At 42.7% G+C, this 23,177-nt stretch overlaps 2 protein-coding genes across 2 annotated transcripts; one reads left to right on the top strand and one right to left on the bottom strand.

Annotated features, from left to right (window-relative positions):
* Nucleotides 1-5,304: 5,304 nt before the first annotated feature.
* On the top strand, nt 5,305-15,956 carry LOC139384672 (tRNA methyltransferase 61B). Its single transcript, XM_071129494.1, has 7 exons — nt 5,305-6,674; nt 6,987-7,089; nt 13,794-13,984; nt 14,375-14,466; nt 14,680-14,882; nt 15,115-15,198; nt 15,752-15,956. The coding sequence occupies exons 1-7, from the start codon at nt 5,757-5,759 to the stop codon at nt 15,784-15,786; spliced, it is 1,626 nt and encodes a 541-aa protein (XP_070985595.1). The 5' UTR covers nt 5,305-5,756; the 3' UTR covers nt 15,787-15,956.
* Nucleotides 15,957-16,007: 51 nt separating this feature from the next.
* On the bottom strand, nt 16,008-22,899 carry LOC139385036 (speedy/RINGO cell cycle regulator family member A). The gene is made up of 7 exons (XM_071130073.1): nt 22,718-22,899; nt 22,022-22,334; nt 21,797-21,855; nt 17,982-18,067; nt 17,533-17,704; nt 16,865-17,219; nt 16,008-16,594 (listed from the first exon to the last, which is right to left on the bottom strand). The coding sequence occupies exons 2-7, from the start codon at nt 22,272-22,274 to the stop codon at nt 16,533-16,535; spliced, it is 987 nt and encodes a 328-aa protein (XP_070986174.1). The 5' UTR covers nt 22,275-22,334; nt 22,718-22,899; the 3' UTR covers nt 16,008-16,532.
* Between the last annotated feature and the right edge of the window lie 278 nt (nt 22,900-23,177).

The raw sequence follows: 23,177 nt of genomic DNA, 5'->3' as shown, positions 1-23,177 counted from the left end.
AGAATCTCCCACGCTCAGGTCTGTTCAACGCTGGTCCGACCAATCTGATTCCACGCTTCAAGACTGCTTCGATCACGTGGATTGGGATATGTTCCGCATTGCGTACAACAACAACATTGACGAATACGCTGATTCGGTGACGAGTTCATTAGAAAGTGCATCGGCGATGTCGTACCCACAGCAACGATTAAAACATTCCCAAATCAGAAACCGTGGATTGATGGCAGCATTCACGCAAAACTGAAAGCGCAAACCACTACTTTTAACCAGGGCAAGGTGACCGGAAACATGACCGAATACAAACAGTGTAGATATTCCCGCCGCAAGGCAATCAAACAAGCTAAGCGTCAGTATAGAGACAAAGTAGAGTTGCAATTCAACGGCTCAGACACAAGAGGTATGTGGCAGGGTCTACAGTCAATCACGGATTACAAAAAGAAAACCAGCCCCGTTGCGGACCAGGATATCTTGCTCCCAGACAGACTCAATAACTTCTTTGCTCGCTTTGAGGACAATACAGGACAATACCACTGACATGGCCCGCTTCCAAAACCTGCGGACTCTCCTTCGCTGCAGCCGACGTGAGTAAAACATTTAAACGTGTTAACCCTCGCAAGACTGCAGGCCCAGACGGCATTCCCAGCCGCGTCCTCAGAGCATACGTAGACTAGCTGGCTGGTGTGTTTACGGACATATTCAATCAATCCTTATCCCAGTCTGCTGTTCCCACATGCTTCAAGAGGGCCACCATTGTTCCTGTTCCCAATAAAGCTAAGGTAACTGAGCTAAACGAATACCGCCCGTAGCACTCACTTCCGTCATCATGAAGTGCTTTGAGAGACTAGTCAAGGACCATATCACCTCCACACTATCTGACACCCTAGACCCACTCCAATTTGCTTACCACCCCAATAGGTCTACAGACGACGCAATCGCAACCACACTGTACACTGCCCTAACCCATCTGGACAAGAGGAATACCTATGTGAGAATGCTGTTCATCGACTACAGAGCAGCATTTAACACCATAGTACCCTCGCAACTCGTCATCAAGCTCAAGACCCTGGGTCTCGACCCCGCCCTGTGCAACTGGGTACTGGACTTCCCGACGGGCCGCCCCCAGGTGGTGAGGATAGGTAACAACATCTCCACCCCGCTGATCCTCAACACTGGGGCCCCACAAGGGTGCTTTCTGAGCCCTCTCCTGTACTCCCTGTTCACCCACGACTGCGTGGCCATGCACGCCTCCAACTCAATCATCAAGTTTGCGGACGACACCACAGTGATAGGCTTGATTACCAACAACGACGAGACGGCCTACAGGGAGGAGGTGAGTGCCCTCGGAGTGTGGTGTCAGGAAAATTACCTCACACTCAATGTCAACAAAACAAAGGAGATGATTGAGGACTTCAGGAAATAGCAGAGAGAGCACCCCCCTATCCACATCGACGGAACAGTAGTGGAGAGGGTAGTAAGTTTTAAGTTCCTCGGCGTACACATCACGGACAAACTGAATTGGTCCACCCACACAGACAGCGTTGTGAAGAAGGCGCAGCAGCAGGAGGCTGAAGAAATTCGGCTTGTCATCAAAAGCACTCAAAAACAATCGAGAGCATCCTGTTGGGCTATATCGCCGCCTGGTACGGCAACTGCTCCACCCACAACCGTAAGTCTTTCCAGAGGGGAGTGAGGTCTGCACAATGCATCACCGGGGGCAAACTACCTGCCCTCCAGGACACCTACACCACCCAATGTCACAGGAAGGCCATAAAGATCATCAAGGACAACAATCACCCGAGCCACTGCCTGTTCACCTCGCTATCATCCAGAAGGCGAGGTCAGTACAGGTGCATCAAAGCAGGGACCGTGAGACTGAAAAACAGCTTCTATCTCAAGGCCATCAGACTGTTTTAACTAACATCACTAACATTGAGTGGCTGCTGCCAACATACTGACTCAACTCCAGCTCACTTTAATCATGGAAATTTATGTAAAAAATGTATCACTAGCCACTTTAAACAATACCACTTAATATACTGTTTACACACCCTACATTACTCATCTCATATGTATATGTATATACTGTACTCTATAACATCTACTGTATCTTGCCATCTTTATGTAACACATGTATCACTAGCCACTTTAAACTATGCCACTTATATGTTTACATACCATACATTACTCATCTCATATGTATATACTGTACTCGATACCATCTACTGCATCTTGCCTGTGCCGTTCTGTACCATCACTCATTCCTATGTCTTTATGTACATATTCTTTATCCCTTTACACTTGTGTGTATAAGGTAGTTGTTGTGGAAATGTTAGGTTAGATTACTCGTTGGTTATTACTGCATTGTCGGAACTGGAAGAACAAGCATTTCGCTACACTCACATTAACATCTGCTAACCATGTGTATGTGACAAATCACATTTGATTTGATAACTTAGCCTACTGTTCTGACTTGGTGGTGCACGTGTTGCCTTTATCGTGTTTTAGAGAAATGTCATCATTGAATATTGTAAGACTTTTCATTGTCTGCTTATATGCCCCCTTTATTTATCCTATTCTGACTTGGTGTACAGGGAGAATACTGTAAGAACGGCCCATGTTCTCAATTCTGTCGCTGTCCATTTCTAAAGTGCTGAACAAATAGTTATATTTACTACATCCATTTTAGCTCACTCATGAATGTCTTTATCGAAATTACAGATAGCCTCTTATCCGCTCATCGTTCCATTATCCCATGGTTTGTACATCTAAATTGTCAGTAGAAACCACATTTGTTTAATAAAGCAAGTCAGCCATATCAGCTATGTTTTAAAAAAAAAGGAAGGCTGAAAAAGATACTGAATTAACTGTTTCGCTGATAGCCAGGTGTAGTGGTGGTAAGGATTCACTCCATGGTGCTGAAAATAAATCTCTGCTGTTGGGACAGCTTTAGGTAGGCCCTAACAGTTTGTGGACACCGTTTATCACCATTATAGTGCAATGAGTGTATTATTTAGTGTTGTGTAGTGACTTTGCTGGCATGCATAAAAAAAAGATTTACATGCTAAAATTGCCACTGTATGGTATATTGGCCACATACCATAACCCCTGTGCCTTCTTGCTTAATCATATTGCTTAATCATAGCAGTCAAACAAGTTAAATTGATATCCATTGATGGAAAATGATCTGGTGAGTTTAATAAGAGTTAATTATCTTTTCTCTTGTGACATATTCATATTCCTTTATTACGTCATGTCACACATAGCTTGCAATAATTATTACTTTGAGTAAAAACAAATTTAGCTTCTAACGTTGTTATTACGATACTCCTTAATTGACTCAAAAAAACGTTATGGAAAAATGGTTTATTGTATAAATGTGGCAACTCCTCTCTTGCTGTGACATTTTTGGAAGACAAGTTTTCAGGCCTTTTGGGTGGGTTTTGAGTAGTAATTGGGCAAGAAATATGAGATTGACCTGGCAACCTTGCTCCCAGAAGAGGTCTACGAGAGAGCGGGAGGAAGACGGTGAGCTTGAGGCAGTTAAAAATGGTGAGGAAAAGGGAGATGTTTGTTAAAGAAGAATGGTAGAAAGTGTAAGCAGAGCGAGCTGAAGACAGGAGGATAAATGGATGTGAATGAGGGTGTGAATGAGGGCGACTTATTGGAGGTGGTAGGTGTGGTGAAGTTCTCAGAGCCCGAGGCTTGCACCGAGGGCCAGGATATAGATGAGTCTGGGACAGAAGGAATTGTGAAATGTGAATTGTTTTGCTCTCAAGAAAAGGGCACTATTGAAAGGAGTGATTACTGGGGTAGCAGTACATGTAAAAGTTGAACAACTGAAGGGGAAGATTCCGGGTTTGTGATGCTCGTCGTTTGGTGCGACACAGGCAGGGTGGTGAGACTGGTGAAACAGAAGAGTCATTGTCTGTTCTTTTGAGTTTTGATGTTGAGTCTTTGCCTGACAGTGATGTAAGGATATGTAAGTTATCCTGTACAAGCTTTTGTGCCAAATACATTACGTTGTTACAGATGTCAAGCTTATGGGCATGTGGCAGCAGCGTGTAGGAGGGAGGTTCCTAGGTGTGAGAAGTGTGCAGATGGGCATGAGATAAAGGAATGTGTATCATTGGGGAAAGTAGTGGTATGTGTTAATTGTAGGGGTGCCGATGGGGCCAGGGGATCTGAAATGTCCCGTGCGAGAGAGGCAGGTTGAGGTTTCCAGGGATAGAGTAATGCAGAAGTTGTCATATGCTGAGGCAGTGAAGAAAGTAGAGGAAGATGGATCAAGGGGGAGGGATCCTGAGAGGAGTGGTATGAGTAGTAGATCTGTACCAGTACAGAGGGATAGGCCAACAAGTGATATGTTTCAGTAAGATTGGATTTTTAGCATTTATAGCAATGGTTATCAACTGTACTGCAGGGATGGAACGTAGGTTGCAGAAAATTGAGGTTCTGGCGGCAACTGCAGAGAGGTATTTGGTGTGCGAGACTTGACATCAGAAGAGTTACAGGGTGCGTGAGGTGGTGGTGTCCCATCCTTTCAGGTTGTTTGTCTGAGGTAGGACTAAATAGATTTAAATAGTGTAGTAGGGTGGTGTTATTTTTATAAAAACAAAAAAATGTTGTGAGTGTAGTGTTAGAAATGGTGGTAGGGTATTTATTTATTTTTTCAAGCAAAGAATAATGGAGTTGTTCTCCATTCTAGTTGTTAGCGGTAATGCAACATATTGGGTGCCAACTGCTTTTAAACCTAATCGAAGAAGAAGAACCCAGCTGCCAGTTTTTCAACCAGTCGTTCAACGAAGTCCAGGTGTCTAATTCCGTATGAAAAGTAAACAGTCTACGTCTTTGATACCTTGAAGTGGCTCTGGCTATTAGTTCAATTATTAAACGAGTTCAACTAGAGTCAAATTAATGTCACAAAGAAATGTATAGATCTATCTGTGGCAGTATTATAGCTGCCAACTACCATGCAAAGAGCAACAAATTATGCGTTTTATAGCAATTGTTTCTCTTTTGGTTGTCGCATGACATTACCTTTTTATTTCTCCTTTGCATGGTGGCATGACATTACCTTTTTATTTCTCTTTTGCATGGTGGCATGACATTACCTTTTTACTTCTCCTTTGCATGGTGGCATGACATTACCTTTTTATTTATCTTTTGCATGGTGGCATGGCCTTTTTATTGTAAACATTAGCAACTGAGTACATCACTTTTTGAAGAGGACATGTGCATTTATCGCCAGGAAATAATTATTTAATCAGCACCATCTAGTGGTAAATAGAAAGTACGGCATCCGTGGTCTGTCGCTTTGCATTGACGTAGAACACATGCGTTTTCCAGCATGGCGACATCCATAGTGTAAAGCAACGGGCAAGGACCGAAACGGCAAGTTAATGACATTTCAAAAAAATAGGTGATCTATGTACAACGTCTTCTGTACGCTATCTGCCATTACCTCCTGAAATGTAAACGCGCTGTCAATTTTGTTCATGATTCTTGATGTAAATGTATAGTATACTGTATATTTATAATTACTCTCGTCTCTGCCTTCTCTCATTTGTGAAGGATCGGTTATTATTCTCCATCAAAGTTCGTTGTGAAATCGAGTCACTGTCAGCATCATATGTCGCTTGTCAAGTGTCACTTAGTGATTTGAAAAAACATTGAACACTGAATGCAACATGCTGGTGTCATGAAAACACTGTCTACATGGTACCAATTCAGCACACACAGTTTTACTCCACTTCGCAATGATGTCTGTTGGATTTCAGTTAGGTGGGTCTCTTTTCACACAAAGACTGGTGCGGATATGTGTCACCTGCATTGGCCAGCAGGGATACAGGCAGCTCCTTCCCAAAAGTCGACTCCCTACATGTACACTGTACACAAGGAGCTTTGGGACTGATCCTAAGGGGGAGAAAGGGGAAAATGAGAACGGGAGCAAAACAACAGACAACCTTGACCCCTCACCCCAGACTCTAACCCCTATGCACACCCAGGGAAGAGGTTTGTTTGGTAAAAGGCGACCACTCTCACCCTTGGAGAGGATTAGCCGCCTTTTGCCTCAGGACTCACTAGCCCCAGAATTGTTGGTGCTGAGAGAGGAGGAGAACCCGGAAGTGAAACAGGGGGAACCTGATGGGGTTGGGGTTCAAAAAGACCACAACACTTCAGCAGCCTCGGTGACTGAGACTAAGACCCACAGCTCACAAGGAGAAGTAGAAAGTGCAGAACCACAGGTGCACATAGGACATGACACAGTTAGACCGAGAGAAGAAAAAGAGAAGGGTACTGTCATTGATAACACAGTACTAGAGCCAAATGGTTGCCCGATTCTCAGAGAGGTAACAAATTATTCACAAGAGGAGGGATACGTGACTCCTATGACTCCCACCCTTCTTCCCGGGGAGCATTTACTCACTTTTGGGGAACTGCTGTTGGCGGAGTACCGGAAGAAGGGCCGCGTGGAGTTTAGGAAGATGTTTCAGCTGCAGGGTGGGCAACGTCTCCAGAGCAGTTGGGGCACCATCGGACACAGTGACATCGTCGGCCGCCACGCAGGAGACTTCATTCGCACCATCCACGGGACACCCATCCTTATACGGCGGCCCAACCTGGAGGAATACGTGCTTTATATGAAGAGGGGGCCGGCAATCGCCTATCCAAAGGTATTGTATGTAGCAGATGCTCCTTTCTGGCACTGGAAGAGGCATAACCTTTTTTCCCCAGAATACATCATGCTACTGAGCAGTATTATTGTTGCTTATGGAGAGTGCATGCAAGTGCTATCACCAGCGCAATGGTATAGTCTTGACTGTGTTGGCTTGGCTTGTGGAATCAAACATTACATTATTTGATATCAGAGATTATACTTTAACTGCACAATACATACTAAGCTACAACAGCTCATTGTAGGAAAGACTTATATCCTATGAGTTTTTCTGTCTCTTTCACACTCTCTTCTTTCTTCCTCTCTCCAGGATGCCAGTATGATGCTGATGATGATGGACGTCACAGAGGGAGACTGTGTGTTGGAGTCAGGCTCCGGGTCAGGGGCCATGTCGCTTTTCCTGTCCCGAGCTGGTTTGTATATTTATTTTATCACCTGTTTGCTATGAGTCATGATGAGTGAAAGTGGACAAATGCTTGTGTGGCTGGTTGTCATACAATAGAGGGGAAAGATAAACTGCATCCATATCTTAAGCCTTCACTAGGATGAATCAGAAAGCTTTCTTCTCAACGTGAATAGTCCAAGATTGGCAATTTGGGGTGTCCCCGATACCCCTCGTTCTTGTCTTGGTCCTGTGTGACTCAGTCGGTAAGAGCATAGCGTTAGCAACGCCAGGGGTTATGGGTTTGATTCCCGCTGGGGCCAAACAAACAAACACAACTTTATTTTAAGAATGTGAAATGTCAGAATAATAGTTGAGAGTGATTTATTTCAGCTTTTATTTCTTTCATCACATTCCCAGTGGGTCATAAGTTTACATACACTCAATTTGTATTTGGTAGCGTTGCCTGTAAATTGTTTAACTTGGGTCAAACGTTTCGGGTAGCCTTCCACAAGCTTCCCAAAATAAGTTGGGTGAATTTTGACCCATTCCTCCTGACAGAGGTGGTGTAACTGAGTCAGGTTTGTAGGCCTTCTTGCTCACACACACTTTTTCAGTTCTGCCCACAAATTTTCTATAGGATTGAGGTCAGGGCTTTGTGATGGACACTCCAATATCTTGACTTTGTTGTCCTTAAGCCATTCTGCCACAACTTTGGAAGTATGCTTGGGGTCATTGTCCATTTGGAAGACCCATTTGCGACCAAGCTTTACCTTCCTGACTGATATCTTGAGATTCAATATATCCACATACTTTTCCTGCCTCATGATGCCTTCTATTTTGTGACGTGCACCAGTCCTTCCTGCAGCAAAGCACCCCCACAACATGATGCTGCCACTCCCGTGCTTCACGGTTGGGATAGTGTTCTCAGCTTGAAAGCCTCCCCCTTTTTCCTCCAAACATAACGATGGCCATTATGGCCAAACAGTTATATTTTTGTTTCATCAGACCAGAAGACAGTTCTCCAAAAAGTATGATCTTTGTTCCCATGTGCAGTTGCAAACCGTAGTCTGGATTTTTTTTATGGCGGTTTTGGAGCAGTGGCTTCTTCCTTGCTGAGCGGCTTTTCAGGTTATGTTGATATAGGACTCGTTTTACTGTGGATATAGATACTTTTGTACCTGTTTCCTCCAGCATCTTCACAAGGTCCTTTGCTGCTGTTCTGAGATTGATTTGCACTTTTCGAATCAAAGTGCGTTCATCTCTAGGAGACAGAATGCGTCTCCTTCCTGAGCGGTATGACGGCTGCGTGGTCCCATGGTGTTTATACTTGCATACTATTGTTTGTACAGATGAACGTGGTCCCTTCAGGTGTTTGGAAATTGCTCCCAAGGATGAACCAGAGTTGTGGAGGTCTACAATTTTTTTCCCTGAGGTCTTGGCTGATTTCTTTTGATTTTCCCATGATGTCAAGCAAAGAGGCACTGAGTTTGAAGGTAAGCCTTGAAATACATCCACAGGTACACCTCCAATTGACTCAAATTATGTAAATTAGCCTATCAGAAGCTTCTAAAGCCATGACATAATTTTCTGGAATTTTCTAAGCTGTTTAAAGGCAGTCAACCTAGTGCATGTTAACTTCTGACCCGCTGGAATTGTGATCCAGTGAAATAATTTGTCTGTAAACAATTGTTGGAAAAATTACTTGCCATGCACAAAGTAGATGTCCTACCCGACTTGCCAAAACTATAGTTTAACAAGAAATTTGTGGAGTGGTTGAAAAACAAGTTTTAATGACTCCAACCTAAGTGTATTTAAACTTCCTACTTCAATTGTGTGTGTGTGTGTGTGTGTGTGTGTGTGTGTGTGTGTGTGTGTGTGTGTGTGTGTGTGTGTGTGTGTGTGTGTGTGTGTGTGTGTGTGTGTGTGTGTGTGTGTGTGTGTGTGTGTGTATATATCTATCTATATGGACACACCTACTCATTCAAGGGTTTTTCTTTCTTTTACTATTTTCTACACTGTAGAAAAAGCTATGAAATAACACATGGAATAATGTAGTAACCAAAAAAGCTTCACCTGCAATGTTTTTCCAACCGTCTTGAAGATATTCCCACATATGCTGAGCACTTGTTGGATGCTTTTCCTTCACTCTCCAGTCCAACTCATTGCCAACCATCTCAATTGGGTTGAGGTTGTGTGATTGTGGAGGCCAGATCCTCTGATGCAGCACCATCACTCTCCTTCTTGGTCATATAGCCCTTACACAGCCTGGAGGTGTGTTTTGGGTCATTGTCCTATAGAAAACAAATGATAGTCTCACTTATTGCAAACCAGATGGGAGTGTGTATCACTGCGGAATGCTGTGGTAGCCATGCTGGTTAAGTGTGGCTTGAATTCTAAATGATTGGATGACATCGTCACCAGCAAAGCACCTCCACACCATCACACCTCCTCCATCTTTCATGGTGGGAACCACACATGCAGAGATCATCCGTTCACCTACTCTGCATCTCAACAAAAATCTCACGTTTGGACTCACCAGACCAAAAGGACAGATTTCCACCGGTCTAATGTCCACTGGTCATGTTTCTTGGTCCAAACAAGTCTCTTCTTATTATTGGTGTCCTTTAGTAGTGGTTTCTTTGCAGGTATTCGACCATGAAGGCCTGATTCACACAGGCCTCTGAACAGTTGATATTGAGATGTGTCTGTAACTTGGTATTTTATTTGGATCCCCATTGGCTGATGGAATGGAGTTCCATGCAATAATGGCTCTAAATAATACTATACTCTTTCTTGAATATGTTCTGGATTTGGGGACTGTGAAAAGACCCCTGGTGTCATGTCTGGTGGGATAAGTGTGTGTCACAGCTGTGTGTAAGTTGACTATGCAAACAATTAGGAATTTTTAACACATTAATGTTTCTTAGAAGAAGTGATGCAATCAGTCTCTCATCAACTCTTAGCCAAGAGAGACTGGCATGCATAGTATTTACATCAGTCCTCTGATTACAATGAAGAGCAAGACGTGCTGGGCCAGCTACAGCTTAACTAGGTCTTTCCTTGCAGCACTGGACCACACTCTGTGAAGCTTTTGTTTGGGCTGCAATCTGAGGTGCAGTTCACTCTAATAAACTTATCCTCTGCAGCAGAGGTAACTCTGGGTCTTCCTTTCCTGGGCCGGTCCTCATGAGCCAGTTTCATCATAGCGCTTTTTTATTTATTTAATTTTTATTTTACCTTTATTTAACCAGGTAGGCAAGTTGAGAACAAGTTCTCATTTACAATTGCGACCTGGCCAAGATAAAGCAAAGCAGTTCAACAACAACAACACAGAGTTACACATGGAGTAAAACAAACATACAGTCGATAATACAGTATAAACAAGTCTATATACAATGTGAGCAAATGAGGTGAGAAGGGAGGTAAAGGCAAAAAAGGCCATGGTGGCAAAGTAAATACAATATAGCAAGTAAAACAATGGAATGGTAGTTTTGCAATTGAAGAATGTGCAAAGTTGAAATAAAAATAATGGGGTGCAAAGGAGCAAAATAAATAAATAAATTAAATACAGTTGGGAAAGAGGTAGTTGTTTGGGCTAAATTATAGGTGGGCTATGTACAGGTGCAGTAATCTGTGAGCTTGATGGTTTTCGCATCTGCTTTTGAAGAAATTTTCCGGATTGACTGACCTTAATGTCTTAAAGTTTATGAGTTCTGACTCTAAACTTGAAATAATGTTAATTATCAGGTATCCTGTTGAAATATTGAGTGCCATAGTCTGGTTTCTACATCAGAAGTTAATGATTATCTGTAGGAGGAATGTATATGGTGTCAATTAAGCTTGGAATGTGCTGAATTAAGGAAAATAAAGGTTACATACTGTTCATATGAAATGGGTAAAACCATATGTAAACATGATTAAAGTGACCAGTGTTCCATGTCTACGTACATAGGGCAGCCTCTAAGGTGCCGGGGGGAGTAATGGGGTGGTAGCCGGCTAGTGAAGGTGACTAAGTTCAGGGCAGGGTACTGGGTGGAGTCCGAATAGTGATGGCTATTTAACAGTCTGATGACATGTTCAATTTGCTTTAAATAATGCAAAAACAAAGTGTTGGAGAAGTAAAAGTGCAATATGTGCCATGTAAGAAAGCTAACGTTTAAGTTCCTTGCTCAGAACATGAGAACATATGAAAGCTGGTGGTTCCTTTTAACATGAGACTTCAATATTCCAAGGTAAGAGGTTTTAGGTTGTAGTATTTATAGGACTATTTCTCTCTGTGTATTTCATATACCTTTGACTATTGGATGTTCTTATAGGCACTTTAGTATTGCCAGTGTAACAGTATAGCTTCCATCCCTCTCCTCGCCGCTACCTGGCCTCAAACCAGGAATACATCGACAACAGCCACCCTCGAAGCAGCTTTACCCATCGCTCCACAAAAGCCGCGGCCCTTGCAGCGCAAGGGGAATAACTACGCCAAGTCTCAGAGCGAGTAACGTTTGAAACGCTATTAGCGCACACCCAGCTAAATAGCTAGCCATTTCACATTGGTTACACCAGCCATTAGGCTGATAGTCTTGAAGTCATAAACAGTGCTGTGCTTGCGAAGAGCTGCTGGCAAAACGCACGAAAGTGCTGTTTGAATGAATTCTTACGAGCCTGCGGCTGCCTACCACCGCTCAGTCAGACTGCTCTATCAAATATCAAATCATAGACTTAATTATAACATAATAACACACATAAATACGAGCCTTTGGTCATTAATATGGTCGAATCCGAAAACTATCATTTCGAAAACAAAACATTTATTATTTCAGTGAAATACGGAACCGTTCGGTATTTTATCTAACGGGTGGCATCCCTAAGTCTAAATATTCTTGTTACATTGGACAACCTTCAATGTTATGTCATAATTACGTACAATTCTGGCAAATTAGTTCGCAATGAGACAGGCTGCCCAAACTGTTGCGTATACCCTGACTCTGTGTGCAATGAACGCTAGAGAAATGACACAATTTCACCTGGTTAATATTGCCTGCTAACCTGGATTTCTTTTAGCTAAATATGCAGGTTTAAAAATATATACTTCTGTGTATTGATTTTAAGAAAGGCATGGGTGTTTATTGTTAGGTACAGTCGTCCAACGATTGTGCTTTTTTCGCAAATGCGCTTTTGTTAAATCATCCCCCAGCGTTGCAACGATTATATGCAACACAGGACACGCTAGATAAACTAGTAATATCATCAACCATGTGTGATAACTAATGATTATGATTGGTTTTTATAAGATAAGTTTAATGCTAGCTAGCAACTTACCTTGGCTTCTACTGCATTCGCGTAACAGTCTCTGCAACGAGAGGCATGTGGTTAGAGGGTTGGACAAGTTAACTGTAAGGTTGCAAGATTGAATCCCCAGAGCTGACACGGTGAAAATCTGTCATTCTGCCCCTGAACAAGGCAGTTAACCCACCGTTCCTAGGCCATCATTGAAAATAAGAATGTGTTCTTGACTGACTTGCCTAGTTAAATAAAGGTATAATTTTTTATTTTTTTTATCTGCAAAATCGGCTCTCAAAAATACCTTGAATAACTTCAATAACTTGAAATCGGCCCTAATTAATCGGCCATTCCGATTAATCAGTCGACCTCTATTCTGGAGAGCCCTGAGGACAGTGCAGTTGCCGTACCAGGCGGTGATGCAGCCTGACAGGATGCTCTCAATGGTGCATCTGTAAACGTTTGAAGTCTTACGGGCCAAGCCAAATGAAGAGGCACTGTTGCACCTTCTTCACCACACTGTCTGTGTTGGTACACCATTTTTACATTCTCCGTGTATGCCAAGGAACTTAAACTTTTCACCTTCTCCACTATGGCCCCATCGATGTGGATGGGGGCGTGCTCCCTCTGCTGTCTCCTGAAGTCCACGATCAGCTCCTTTTTGTTAACGTTGAAGGTTATTTTCCTGGCACCACTCTACTAATTGATTGCATTTAATTAAAATATGAGACATAATAATTGTAATCAGAAGATACTATTAACATGTACGTTTTATTGCTAACAGAATAAATAGCAGAATAACTGCAGAATAATTAATGCTATAATTGAAAAGTGTACACCCAAGGTAAGCTGCTGCCCCTTTTTAAGAGCTAAAATAGATTGTGTACTCTGTGATTCTCACCAAATAGGTTGTTTTCTCACACTATTCAAACTCTACAATCAATAAACAGCTTATGAAGCTACTTTAGCCTTCAGATCACATATTGCAAACCAATCTTAACTAAAAACTCCACAAATGTTGGAATTTTTGTGAGTCCTTGACAATTGGTAATCAACATCCAAAAACAGCACACATTTTCCAGCGAACCTGCACATCATCATCTTCTCTCTTTTGTGGCACCAATATGAGGATGTTGCAGTAGTCTAGTGTGTGGTGCGGGAATAATGACAAGCAAACCTGGGGAGCTTTGAGTTCACATTGCCCTAAAAAACGGGAACCAGACGCGGAATTCAAGCGAACCGAACTCAGACCACCTCTCGAGATGGTCTCAGTTTGGTTCACTTCAGGGGCTCTTTTGAGTGGTCTGAGTTACTTTGGAGTGTTCACACTGCACAAAAAATTCAGCGAACCGCACTGAGTTTACAAACATTGGTTGAAAGGGACCAAGTGTGAAAACACCCTAAAAATGGCTGCTTAATGGCATGTATTATTATTATTATTATTGTTCTCCCCAGTGGGCTCCAAGGGCAGTGTTATGAGTGTGGAAATCAGGGAGGACCACCACAGACGAGCCGTGCTCAACTACAACCGCTGGTGTTCCTCCTGGATCCTGCGGCGAGGAGAGGAATGGCCCGACAACGTCCAGTTTCATAACTCTGACCTGCAGGGGGCCTCCTTGCTCCTCGCCGGGCGAGGGTTTCACTCTGTAAGGATATGTATTTTTTGCTTGTAATTGAGTGCATGTCACTTATAGTTTTTATTGAGCAACTCTAAACTGGTGTATTTTTGTATAATTGTTTTTTTTACACTGCAAGGCAAATCACCTTGGAAATCGTATCATTTATGATAGGGCATACAGAGAAATAGAGGGGCAGAAGTAGGGCCCCTACTCCTGGGGGCAAAGACTGAGTGGCCGAGACAGGGCTTGACCCCCCCCCTCACCATGGGGGTAGGCGGATCACGATTCGGGAGCATTACTGCTGCGCCAGATTCCAACACTAATCATGGTTCTCAGCCCAGGAGTTGTTGAATCTGTGTCTGGGAAACCCTCACTTGACCAGCCACTAACCTTTAGAAACTTGTGTGTGTGTTTCAGATTGCTCTGGATATGATAAACCCTCAATTGGTTTTGCCCACTGTGATTCCACATCTCCACCCCGGAGCAGTTTGTGCTGTCTACCTAGCCAAGTGAGTAACCTCGACCCGTCCATAAACAACCCCTAGCCCATACCCCATAAACACTGCCTACACCTGTCCAGTCCTTTCAGATCTCAAGTGTGAAGGGGTTCAGAGGTTATTTCTGGACAGGGCCCTCATTTCCTCATATACTTTGCTTTCAAGTGTGTTTTCCATTTTTGAGGTACTTTACGTGTCTCCTTCACTCTCTTCTGTGTGATTTAGTATAACACAGGTCATTGATCTACTGGAGGGCCTCCGATGCTCTGCCCTCCCCCTGCTGTGTGAACGCATCATCGAAGTGCAGCTCAGGGATTGGCTGTTGGCTCCGGCAATCCAGAAAGATGGGCGGTTCTGCCGGAGGAAAGCTCCTCCCTCAGCGAGAAACCAGGAGGAAGGGGAGAATAACAAGTCTGATGAAGAAAAAGGTGATCTCTTGTTCAAATCATCCGGTCACATGGGGATCCTTGGATGTCATAATGTCTGTCTAAACTAAAGGCAATTACAATATCCCGCTGCAGTTGCATTATATGATTCCCTTATACAGAAATGTTATTCTGACCCTGTCTTTCACATGGCACATGGTCACTGACATTTTCAAAATAAAAGCCCTCTATTTAGTAATATTGTGTGTTAACACACATTTTGTTATTCTTTCAGAATACACAAGCAGTCCGGAACCCGCACCATATGGGAGTGTCCCTTACATTGCTCGACCTCACCCGGAGCAAGCTAGCCACACAGGTTAGTGTCAATAACCATGTTTCCATAAAGTTAAGTCATATCGAATGACAAATCAGATGTAGACAGTCATTTAGCTGAGTATACTGGACTTCCTTTAATGGTGGTTAAGTGATGATATGTATTGGAAATTTGCATCAAGCTCATTATTTGAATGCTAATTATTAAATATTGCTCTCATCATAACCTACCCTGTCCACTTTACCAGCAAACCATTGTCTAGATTAGAGAGCATGCGCCAAATCCAGATTGGGCAAGTTTGATATTTATGTATAGTTTGTGTGACAACCATCAGTAGAGTGGATAATGCAATGGGAACACAAGTTTAAGTACATAAGCGCCAAGTGGTTTATGTGCCCCACTTTATCATGCACAGCCTTAAGTCAGTTTCATGGAAAATGTGCATATTTGATCAAATTAGCATGAAACCACTACGTAACCTATTCGATGTGGGGTCTGTTGGGATAGATATGATTTTCTGCTAAGGAGAACATCTGCTACATTCAGAATACATCCATGGTATTGTGTTGTTCACTGTGACATTTTGTCCTTTCAGCATTCCTGGTGAAACTGAGGAAGAGTCAGGGGTAGCTCGCCTCCAAAGACCCATCAGAGGAGCGATTGGGTGTATTATATTCATAAATGTTATTTGGTACTGCAGAGGAAAATGTAGTTGCCCTATAATCAGTCTGGAAATTGAAATTCATACTGCTTGACAACACGCCAAATATAAAGACTCAATAAAACACCAAACTAAGGGGGACATAAGCCTTTATTGTCAGTATCACAGAACATACCCAAGCCTTCACTCATGGACCAAATGCTGTACAGATCCTTCCAGCTGATTTATATTTAAGGAATTAGTCAACAGTTCCCACCCAATGTGCAAGACCTTGAAGTGCTATAGCAAATAAATAAGTGTTTTGAGGGATTAATCAGTTCTGTTAAGAGTGTCCACCTTTAAGGAATAATAGCACAGAGGCCCCGAGAGTTTGACTTAAGTCCTTGTACACAGAACAATGTGAAGCGAATGTTTTACATTTCATGACATGTGTCAGGACAGTTGAGGGAAATGTTACATGCCTTTATCTAAAGTTAAACCCTGATCAAAGAAGCCCTGAACCAATTCCTAACTTGATAAATGAGACAACTACACTTGAGTTACACAAATCCTCAAGATAGGATTTATTCCCCTGTGAATGCTAGTTTCCATTTAAACCACCTAATCGAGGTAGAGCAGTAAATTGGCATTCTATAGATGTTATGAAAACTAAATATATGCTTCACAGGACCAGGGTTGGGAAATGTAGTCCTGAGTTGGTTTTTGTAGTACTATTCTACTCCTCGTTGATCCAGTCCATAGACGGGTCGTGTCCTGCTCCACAATAAGACTCGTTCCCTGACGAAACACATTCAAATTGTTAGCTTAGACATGAGTGTTGTTAAAGGAGCAAGATAACTTGAGTGTCTAACAAATCGTTGCTGGGTGTTTTACTTCAGAACATAAGTTAAAACTTGGCTGCTGTCACTCTACATTGATTATATTTTAATGTAACTTCAAGCAAGCCTTGCCAATCAATATGTTGTCATCCTTTTGCTTCCAAATTATGATTAAGAAATTAACCATAGCACATAGCACAGCCGTCCTGTAACCAACACCTGCACTCACTTGGGGCCTCCTCTGTGCAGCAGCAGGGGCGCTGGGCCTTGGTCTTTCTTTGGCCCGGTCTGCGGGAGGATGAAACCTGGGACCTGGGTGGAGTAGTCTCCAGGGAGAGGGCCAGGGCAAAGGGTAGCGGGGAGGACGAGGAGGGGGTAAGGGAGGTTGAGGATCCAGAGGCCGAGGAGGAAGAGAGGCCCAGGCCGGAGCTCTTGGCGCAGAGGGCACAGGGTGCGGGGGAGGCGGAGGGCCCACGGGGCATGTGGACCTTCTCCCGGTCGCCAATGTAGAACCGCTGAGCGCCGCTGTGGTGCTCGGCACGCTCCCGCTGCCAGATGAAGTGGGTAGGCACGATGGCCATCACCTGGAAAGAGGGCGTGTACACAGACAAGGATAAATACACATGGTTAAAGACACAGCCAATTCAAGAGGAGAGATGGTACATTTTGTATTGTCAGAGTTCATAGATACATTTACATTGCGGCTGACAATAGCAGTAAGACACAGGAACGAATCCTAGTAACTTGACCCACATGAATGTATCTCAAATGTTGGCCCAAATCTGACTGACAGCATGCTTGAGTTATGCACTGATGCATCAAGTTAGAATTCCATCCAGGTCAAGAGAAAGCAGAAGACCTACACCATCATTTCATGTAATGGTTTTGTATACCTACCTCCTCGCAGCAGCGGCGGCTGACGGCAGCCCGGTACTCGATGCGAGCCCACAGCTTGTCCCGCTGCTTGAGAAAGCGAGGGAAGTGTTTCCTCCAGGTCTTGCCAAGCGCCCATGGGAAGATCTCGTACTTGCTCTCCTCCTCGTCCTCCTCCATGGTGTTGGCTAGGTATCTGTGAAAAGAAAAACGTGGCATGAAATATCAGAAATAGGATTCCTAGCTTTTTGTTGCCAGTTATACAATTAATTCTCTCCCTCTTTGGGGGGGATAAGCTCCTCTACAATTACAACGGTTGTTTGTCACAGTCCGCACCGGCCCATTCGATTCTCAACAAATGATACATTTAGGACTTGTAGACTGATACAAATGCATCCATTGAAAGTTACTGAGATGTTCAGAATACAGCGAGTCAACTATTTATTTCAGAGTAGTAGATTCACAGAACTTACAGTGCAATGAAAAAGTTTGTTCTGCTGTGCTCGCCAATACTGAAGCGAGCCCTCTTGAAGTAGACAAACGCCATGGCTAGAAGGTACTGAAATAGGGAAGAGAGGTTGAATTGAAATGAGTTTATATATGATGCATCATCATGGCTTGTATACAGGGATGGGCTTTTGAAAAAAAAAAAACTCTTCAAATACTCAGTTGTACTTGAATAAAACTTTTTTTAGAACAAGTCCCGGACTGGGAAAAAAATGTGCACATTCATCGACAGTACTCGTCAAAAGTTGGGACATGCCTACTCATCTCAGGGTTTTTCTTTATTTTTACTATTTTCTACATTGTAGAATGATAGTTAAGAGAAACTATAAAATAACACATATGGAATCATGTAGTAACCAAAAAAAGTGTCAAATTAATCAAAATATACTTTATATTTGAGATTCTTCAAAGTAGCCACCCTTTGCCTTGACAGCTTTGCGCGTTCTCTCAACCAGCTTCACCTGGAATGTTTTTCCAACAGTCTTGAAGTTTCCGGATTGACTGACCATGTCAAAGTAATGGACTGTCGTTTCTCTTTGCTCATTTGAGATGTTCTTGCCATATTATGGACTTGGTCTTTTACCAAATAGGGCTATCTTCTGTATACCACCCCTACCTTGTCACAACACAACTGATTGGCTCAAGCGCATTAAGAAGCTGGTTGAGAGAATGCCAAGTGTGTGCAAAGCTGTCATCAAGGCAAAGGGTGGTTACTTTGTAAAATCTCAAATATAAAATATATTTGTTTAACACTTATTTGGTTACTACGTGATTCAATACGTGATATTTCATAGTTTTGATGTCTTCACTATTATTCTACAGTCGTGGCAAATAGTTTTGAGAATGACACAAATATTAATTTTCACCAAGTCTGCTGCCTCAGTTTGTATGATGGCAATTTGCATACACTCCAGAATGTTATGAAGAGTGATCAGATGATTTGCAATTAATTGCAACGTCTCTCTTTGCCATGCAAATGAACTGAATCGCCAAAACATTTCCACTGCATTTCAGCCCTGTCACAAAAGGACCAGCTGACATGTCAGTGATTCTCTCTTTAACACAGGTGTGTGAGTTGATGAGGACAAGGCTGGAGATCACCCTGTCATGCTGATTGAGTTTGAATAGCAGACTGAGGGTGGTGCTTGGAATCATTGTTCTTCCTCTGTCAACCATGGTTACCTGCAAGGAAACACACACCGTCATCATTGCTTTGCACAAAAAGGGCTTCACAGGCAAGGATATTGCTGCCAGTAAGATTGCACCTAAATCAACCATTTATCGGATCATCAAGAACTTCAAGGAGAGCGGTTCAATTGTTGTGAAGAAGGCATCGGGGCACCCAAGAAAGTCCAGCAAGCGCTAGGACCGTCTCCTAAAGTTGATTCAGCTGCAGGATCGGGGCACCACCAGTACAGAGCTTGCTCAGGAATGGCAGCAGGCAGGTGTGAGTGCATCTGAACGCACAATGAGTGAGGCGAAGACTTTTGGAGGATGGCCCGGTGTCAAGAAGGGCAGCAAAGAAGCCACTTCTCTCCAGGAAAAACATCAGGGACAGACTGATATTCTGCAAAAGGTACAGGGATTGGAATGCTGAGGCCCGGGGTAAAGTCATTTTCTCTGATGAATCCTCTTTCCGATTGTTTGAGGCATCCGAACAAAAGCTTGTTCGGAGAAGACAAGGTGAGCGCTACCATCAGTCCTGTGTCATGCCAACAGTACAGCATCCTGAGACCGTTCATGTGTGGGGTTGCTTCTCAGCCAAGGGAGTGGGCTCACTCACAATTTTGCCTAAGAACACAGCCATGAATAAAGAATGGTACCAACACATCCTCTGAGAGCAACTTCTCCCAACCATCCAGGAACATTTAGGTGACGAACAATGCAATTTTCTGCATGATGGAACACCTTGCCATAAGGAAAAAGTGATAACTAAGTGGCTCGGGGAACAAAACATTGATGGCCAGGAAACTCCCCAGACCTTAATCCCATTGAGAACTTGTGGTCAATCCTCAATATGCGGGTGGACAAACAAAAACCAACAAATTCTGACAAACTCCAAGTATTGATGATGCAAGAATGGGCTGCTATCAGTCGGGATGTGGCCCAGAAGTTAATTGACAGCATGCCAGGGCGGATTGCGGAGGTCTTGAAAAAGGGTCAACACTGCAAATATTGACTCTTTGCATTAAATTCATGTAATTGTCAATAAAAGCCTTGGACACTTAGGAAATGCTTGTAATTATACTTCAGTATTCCATAGTAACATCTGACAAAAATATCTAAAAATATCTAAAGACACTGAGGCAGCAGACTTTGTGAAAATTAATATTTGTGTTATTCTCAAAACTTTTGGCCACGATTGTACAATATAGAAAATAGTAACAATAAAGAAAAAAACACTTGGAGTTGGTGTGTCCAAACTTTTGACTGGTACTCTATATGCAAACCATGTGCAACAATGCATCATTTATCACCATTATGAATCCTATTTGCGGAAATTATAATTCTGCCAAAAAAAACAAGTGCCATTTTAAGATTAATTTATTGAAACCGCAATATCAACTGGTTACATTATATCGTGGAACACAATCTTCAGCCTATGGCTGTGCAATGGCCTTGTTTTGTTAATTTAGCAGACATGATGCTCTTATTTCCCGAGCCCTTACTACAGTCAAGACACCTATTTTATAGTAAAAAAAAACATGTAATATAACAGAATAAAATAGTGCGAAGTGATGAGCATCTCGAATAGTTCTCAATTAGTGATCATTTGAAACTGGGCTCAATATGGCAAGTCTAAATAAAAAATATTCAGGGTTACAAACCAAAATCTGTCTTGTTTTTGACTTAGTTAATTCTGCCTGTTCTTTGGGATTTTCTAAATGGATTAACAATTCCACATTTCATGGACACACTTCATGGGGATGAATTAGTCATGGCATCTGTTTGGTGAGTAGGCCTAGGCTTAATGATTCTGATGAAAATACACTCCGTCTCTATCAAACAGATGATTTTGCATATTGTCAGTGTGGAACCTGTCTATGTTTAGGGAGTTTATAGCCTAGGCTAACCAATTCTAAATGGCACTAGCAGTTTGCAAAAGTAGGGTCGGCACTAGTTACCATAGCCAAAAAGTCAAACCTGACCTATTTCTACAATGTATCTTCTTTAAAACCTAACCACACTGCTAACCGTATGCCTAACATTAAGACCAAAAAGCTATTTTTTGTTTTCAGGAATGTCTTCAATATAGCCAAGTTTGACTTTGTGGCTGTGGTAACTAATGACAACCGCAAAGTAGCCCAGGCATTAAATAGACTGGACGTAATTAGTCTAAAACTCCAGCTAGTTGTTGTAAAATATTTCCCTACTTCAGTCAACCAGTCCATTTTGAATTTGTGATAAAACTGTAATCATTTGGCAAGGAATGTAGCTTGTGTATCCCGTCAGTTAGATACGTTTTTATAGGCATTTATTTCTGTAGGCCTAAAGGGAGGGAGAAGGGAATTTAGGAAGAACTGTGATGCTTGGCTTGGATCCTTTTTTGTTGTCATGTAAATGCACATGTACAAATGGAACACTAGATTCCGAGAAAATTAACGTGATCTTCAAGACAAAATGTTGACCAAATAGATTTACAGTATTTATTTGTTTTGATTTTTGATCCCTGGTTAAAGATAAAGTTTGATGTCCGTTCGAGTACTCATGTCCATCCAAAGTTGTATACGTTAATCACTACACAAATAAAATTGGTAACCTCCAAAGCAATGCTTTTTACCTTGTCTGTGACTTTGCAACAGCAGTCCATCCACAGAAAGTCTTGTATCAAATCGTCATCTGTAATCAAATAAAATTGCATGAGAAACCGACTGCTCATTGTCTCTAATCTGAGATGTGCCAAGCCTCAATAAAACAAACAAATTGTTGAGTGGGCTCTATCAACTTTTAACAAACAACCTCAGATATTATGACTGGTGTAAGTGGACTGTACTCTTTGGCTCACCAAAAAGTCTGAAGAAGGCTGCCATCTCTTCTCGTTGAATGACAAGTGTCGGGCCCCATATGATTTTTCCCTTTGCGGCCTCGACATGACTTTGGCTGGGTTGACTCTTGCCAGGAGGCCCCTGGGCCACTTGCAGGTTGGGTCTCTTCAGCCTCAGGCCTCTCTTGATCTGGAGGGTGTGTGCTGTGTTGGGTTTGATTCTCACCGTGACTGAGGGGGGTGTCTGGCACCAGCTGTGTGTGTGTTTCATCATGCTGCTGATTAGTTCATGAATGGTCACTAGTGAAATGTTTTCTGAGGGAGTATTCCTGACCTGGTAGTGACATAAGTAGTGTGGGAGAAATTAATGACTGGCAACAATGTGATACAATTCTATTTTGACATGTTTTAGTAGCTAGTTGACGTAGATAAATTAGTTAAGAACCAATTGCTTTGAAACTAGCTACGCTGGAGAAATGATAGCGAGTTAGAAGGTCAGCAAGCATAGACATTCATTTTGTAGCTAACTGGCTAGCAACATAAACAACTACGTTACTGCACAGCTAGTTAGCCGGCTCCGTTGGCTAACGACAGAAGCGGTCACTTCGGCTGGCTATGACAGGAGCCGGCAGACAAAAGTCTTTGGGGGACAACCACACAATTCATTTGGTTGACTTACGAATATGTTAGTCTACAGATGAAGTAGCCATATCTTACCTTTGCTTAGAACAAATAGTAGTGTGGTGTCAGAGTCAGACGTGGAAATCAAGACTTGAAGAAATCTGAAAGGTTTCCTCAGATCGTCCTATGCTACAGTAACTAGCTAGCTGCTATGTTGTTGTGACAGGGCAAGGAAAACAGTTGTTATTCGAGTAAAAGTGTATCAACTGGGTAATTGGTATGTGTATGGTTATTTCAGTAAACAATTATTTAATGAGGGGGAAACTGTCAATGGTGAAATGAAAGGTGTCTCCTCGTCCTCTCACACAGGTGCAGGCGACTAACTGCTTGACGGGAGCGCGCTTGAAGACACGTCGAAGAATGGAACTGATTTTTATCAGAACCGCGCAATGTCGTTTACAGACGGGCAATTGAACAGGGAGAAAACCCGCCTACGATGTGTAGAGACCTAGATCCAAATCGCCTCCTTCAATTTCACCTCGGACCTCCATTAGTG

Source organism: Oncorhynchus clarkii, chromosome 26 (genome assembly GCF_045791955.1).
Source record: "Oncorhynchus clarkii lewisi isolate Uvic-CL-2024 chromosome 26, UVic_Ocla_1.0, whole genome shotgun sequence".
Classification (NCBI taxonomy): domain Eukaryota; kingdom Metazoa; phylum Chordata; class Actinopteri; order Salmoniformes; family Salmonidae; genus Oncorhynchus; species Oncorhynchus clarkii.
This window is presented reverse-complemented; position numbering and strand designations above follow the sequence as displayed.

Excerpts from the sequence above, each read along its gene's own strand:
- LOC139384672 (XM_071129494.1), top strand. The coding sequence starts at position 5,757 with ATGATGTCTGTTGGATTTCAGTTAGGTGGGTCTCTTTTCACACAAAGA. Across the intron at positions 6,675-6,986 it reads CGGCAATCGCCTATCCAAAG|GATGCCAGTATGATGCTGAT; the intron begins GTATTGTATGTA and ends TCCTCTCTCCAG. Across the intron at positions 13,985-14,374 it reads CCGGGCGAGGGTTTCACTCT|ATTGCTCTGGATATGATAAA; the intron begins GTAAGGATATGT and ends TGTGTGTTTCAG.
- LOC139385036 (XM_071130073.1), bottom strand. The coding sequence starts at position 22,274 with ATGATGAAACACACACACAGCTGGTGCCAGACACCCCCCTCAGTCACG. Across the intron at positions 21,856-22,021 it reads AGCCTTCTTCAGACTTTTTG|ATGACGATTTGATACAAGAC; the intron begins GTGAGCCAAAGA and ends ATTTGATTACAG. Across the intron at positions 17,220-17,532 it reads GCCGCCGCTGCTGCGAGGAG|GTGATGGCCATCGTGCCTAC; the intron begins GTAGGTATACAA and ends CCCTCTTTCCAG.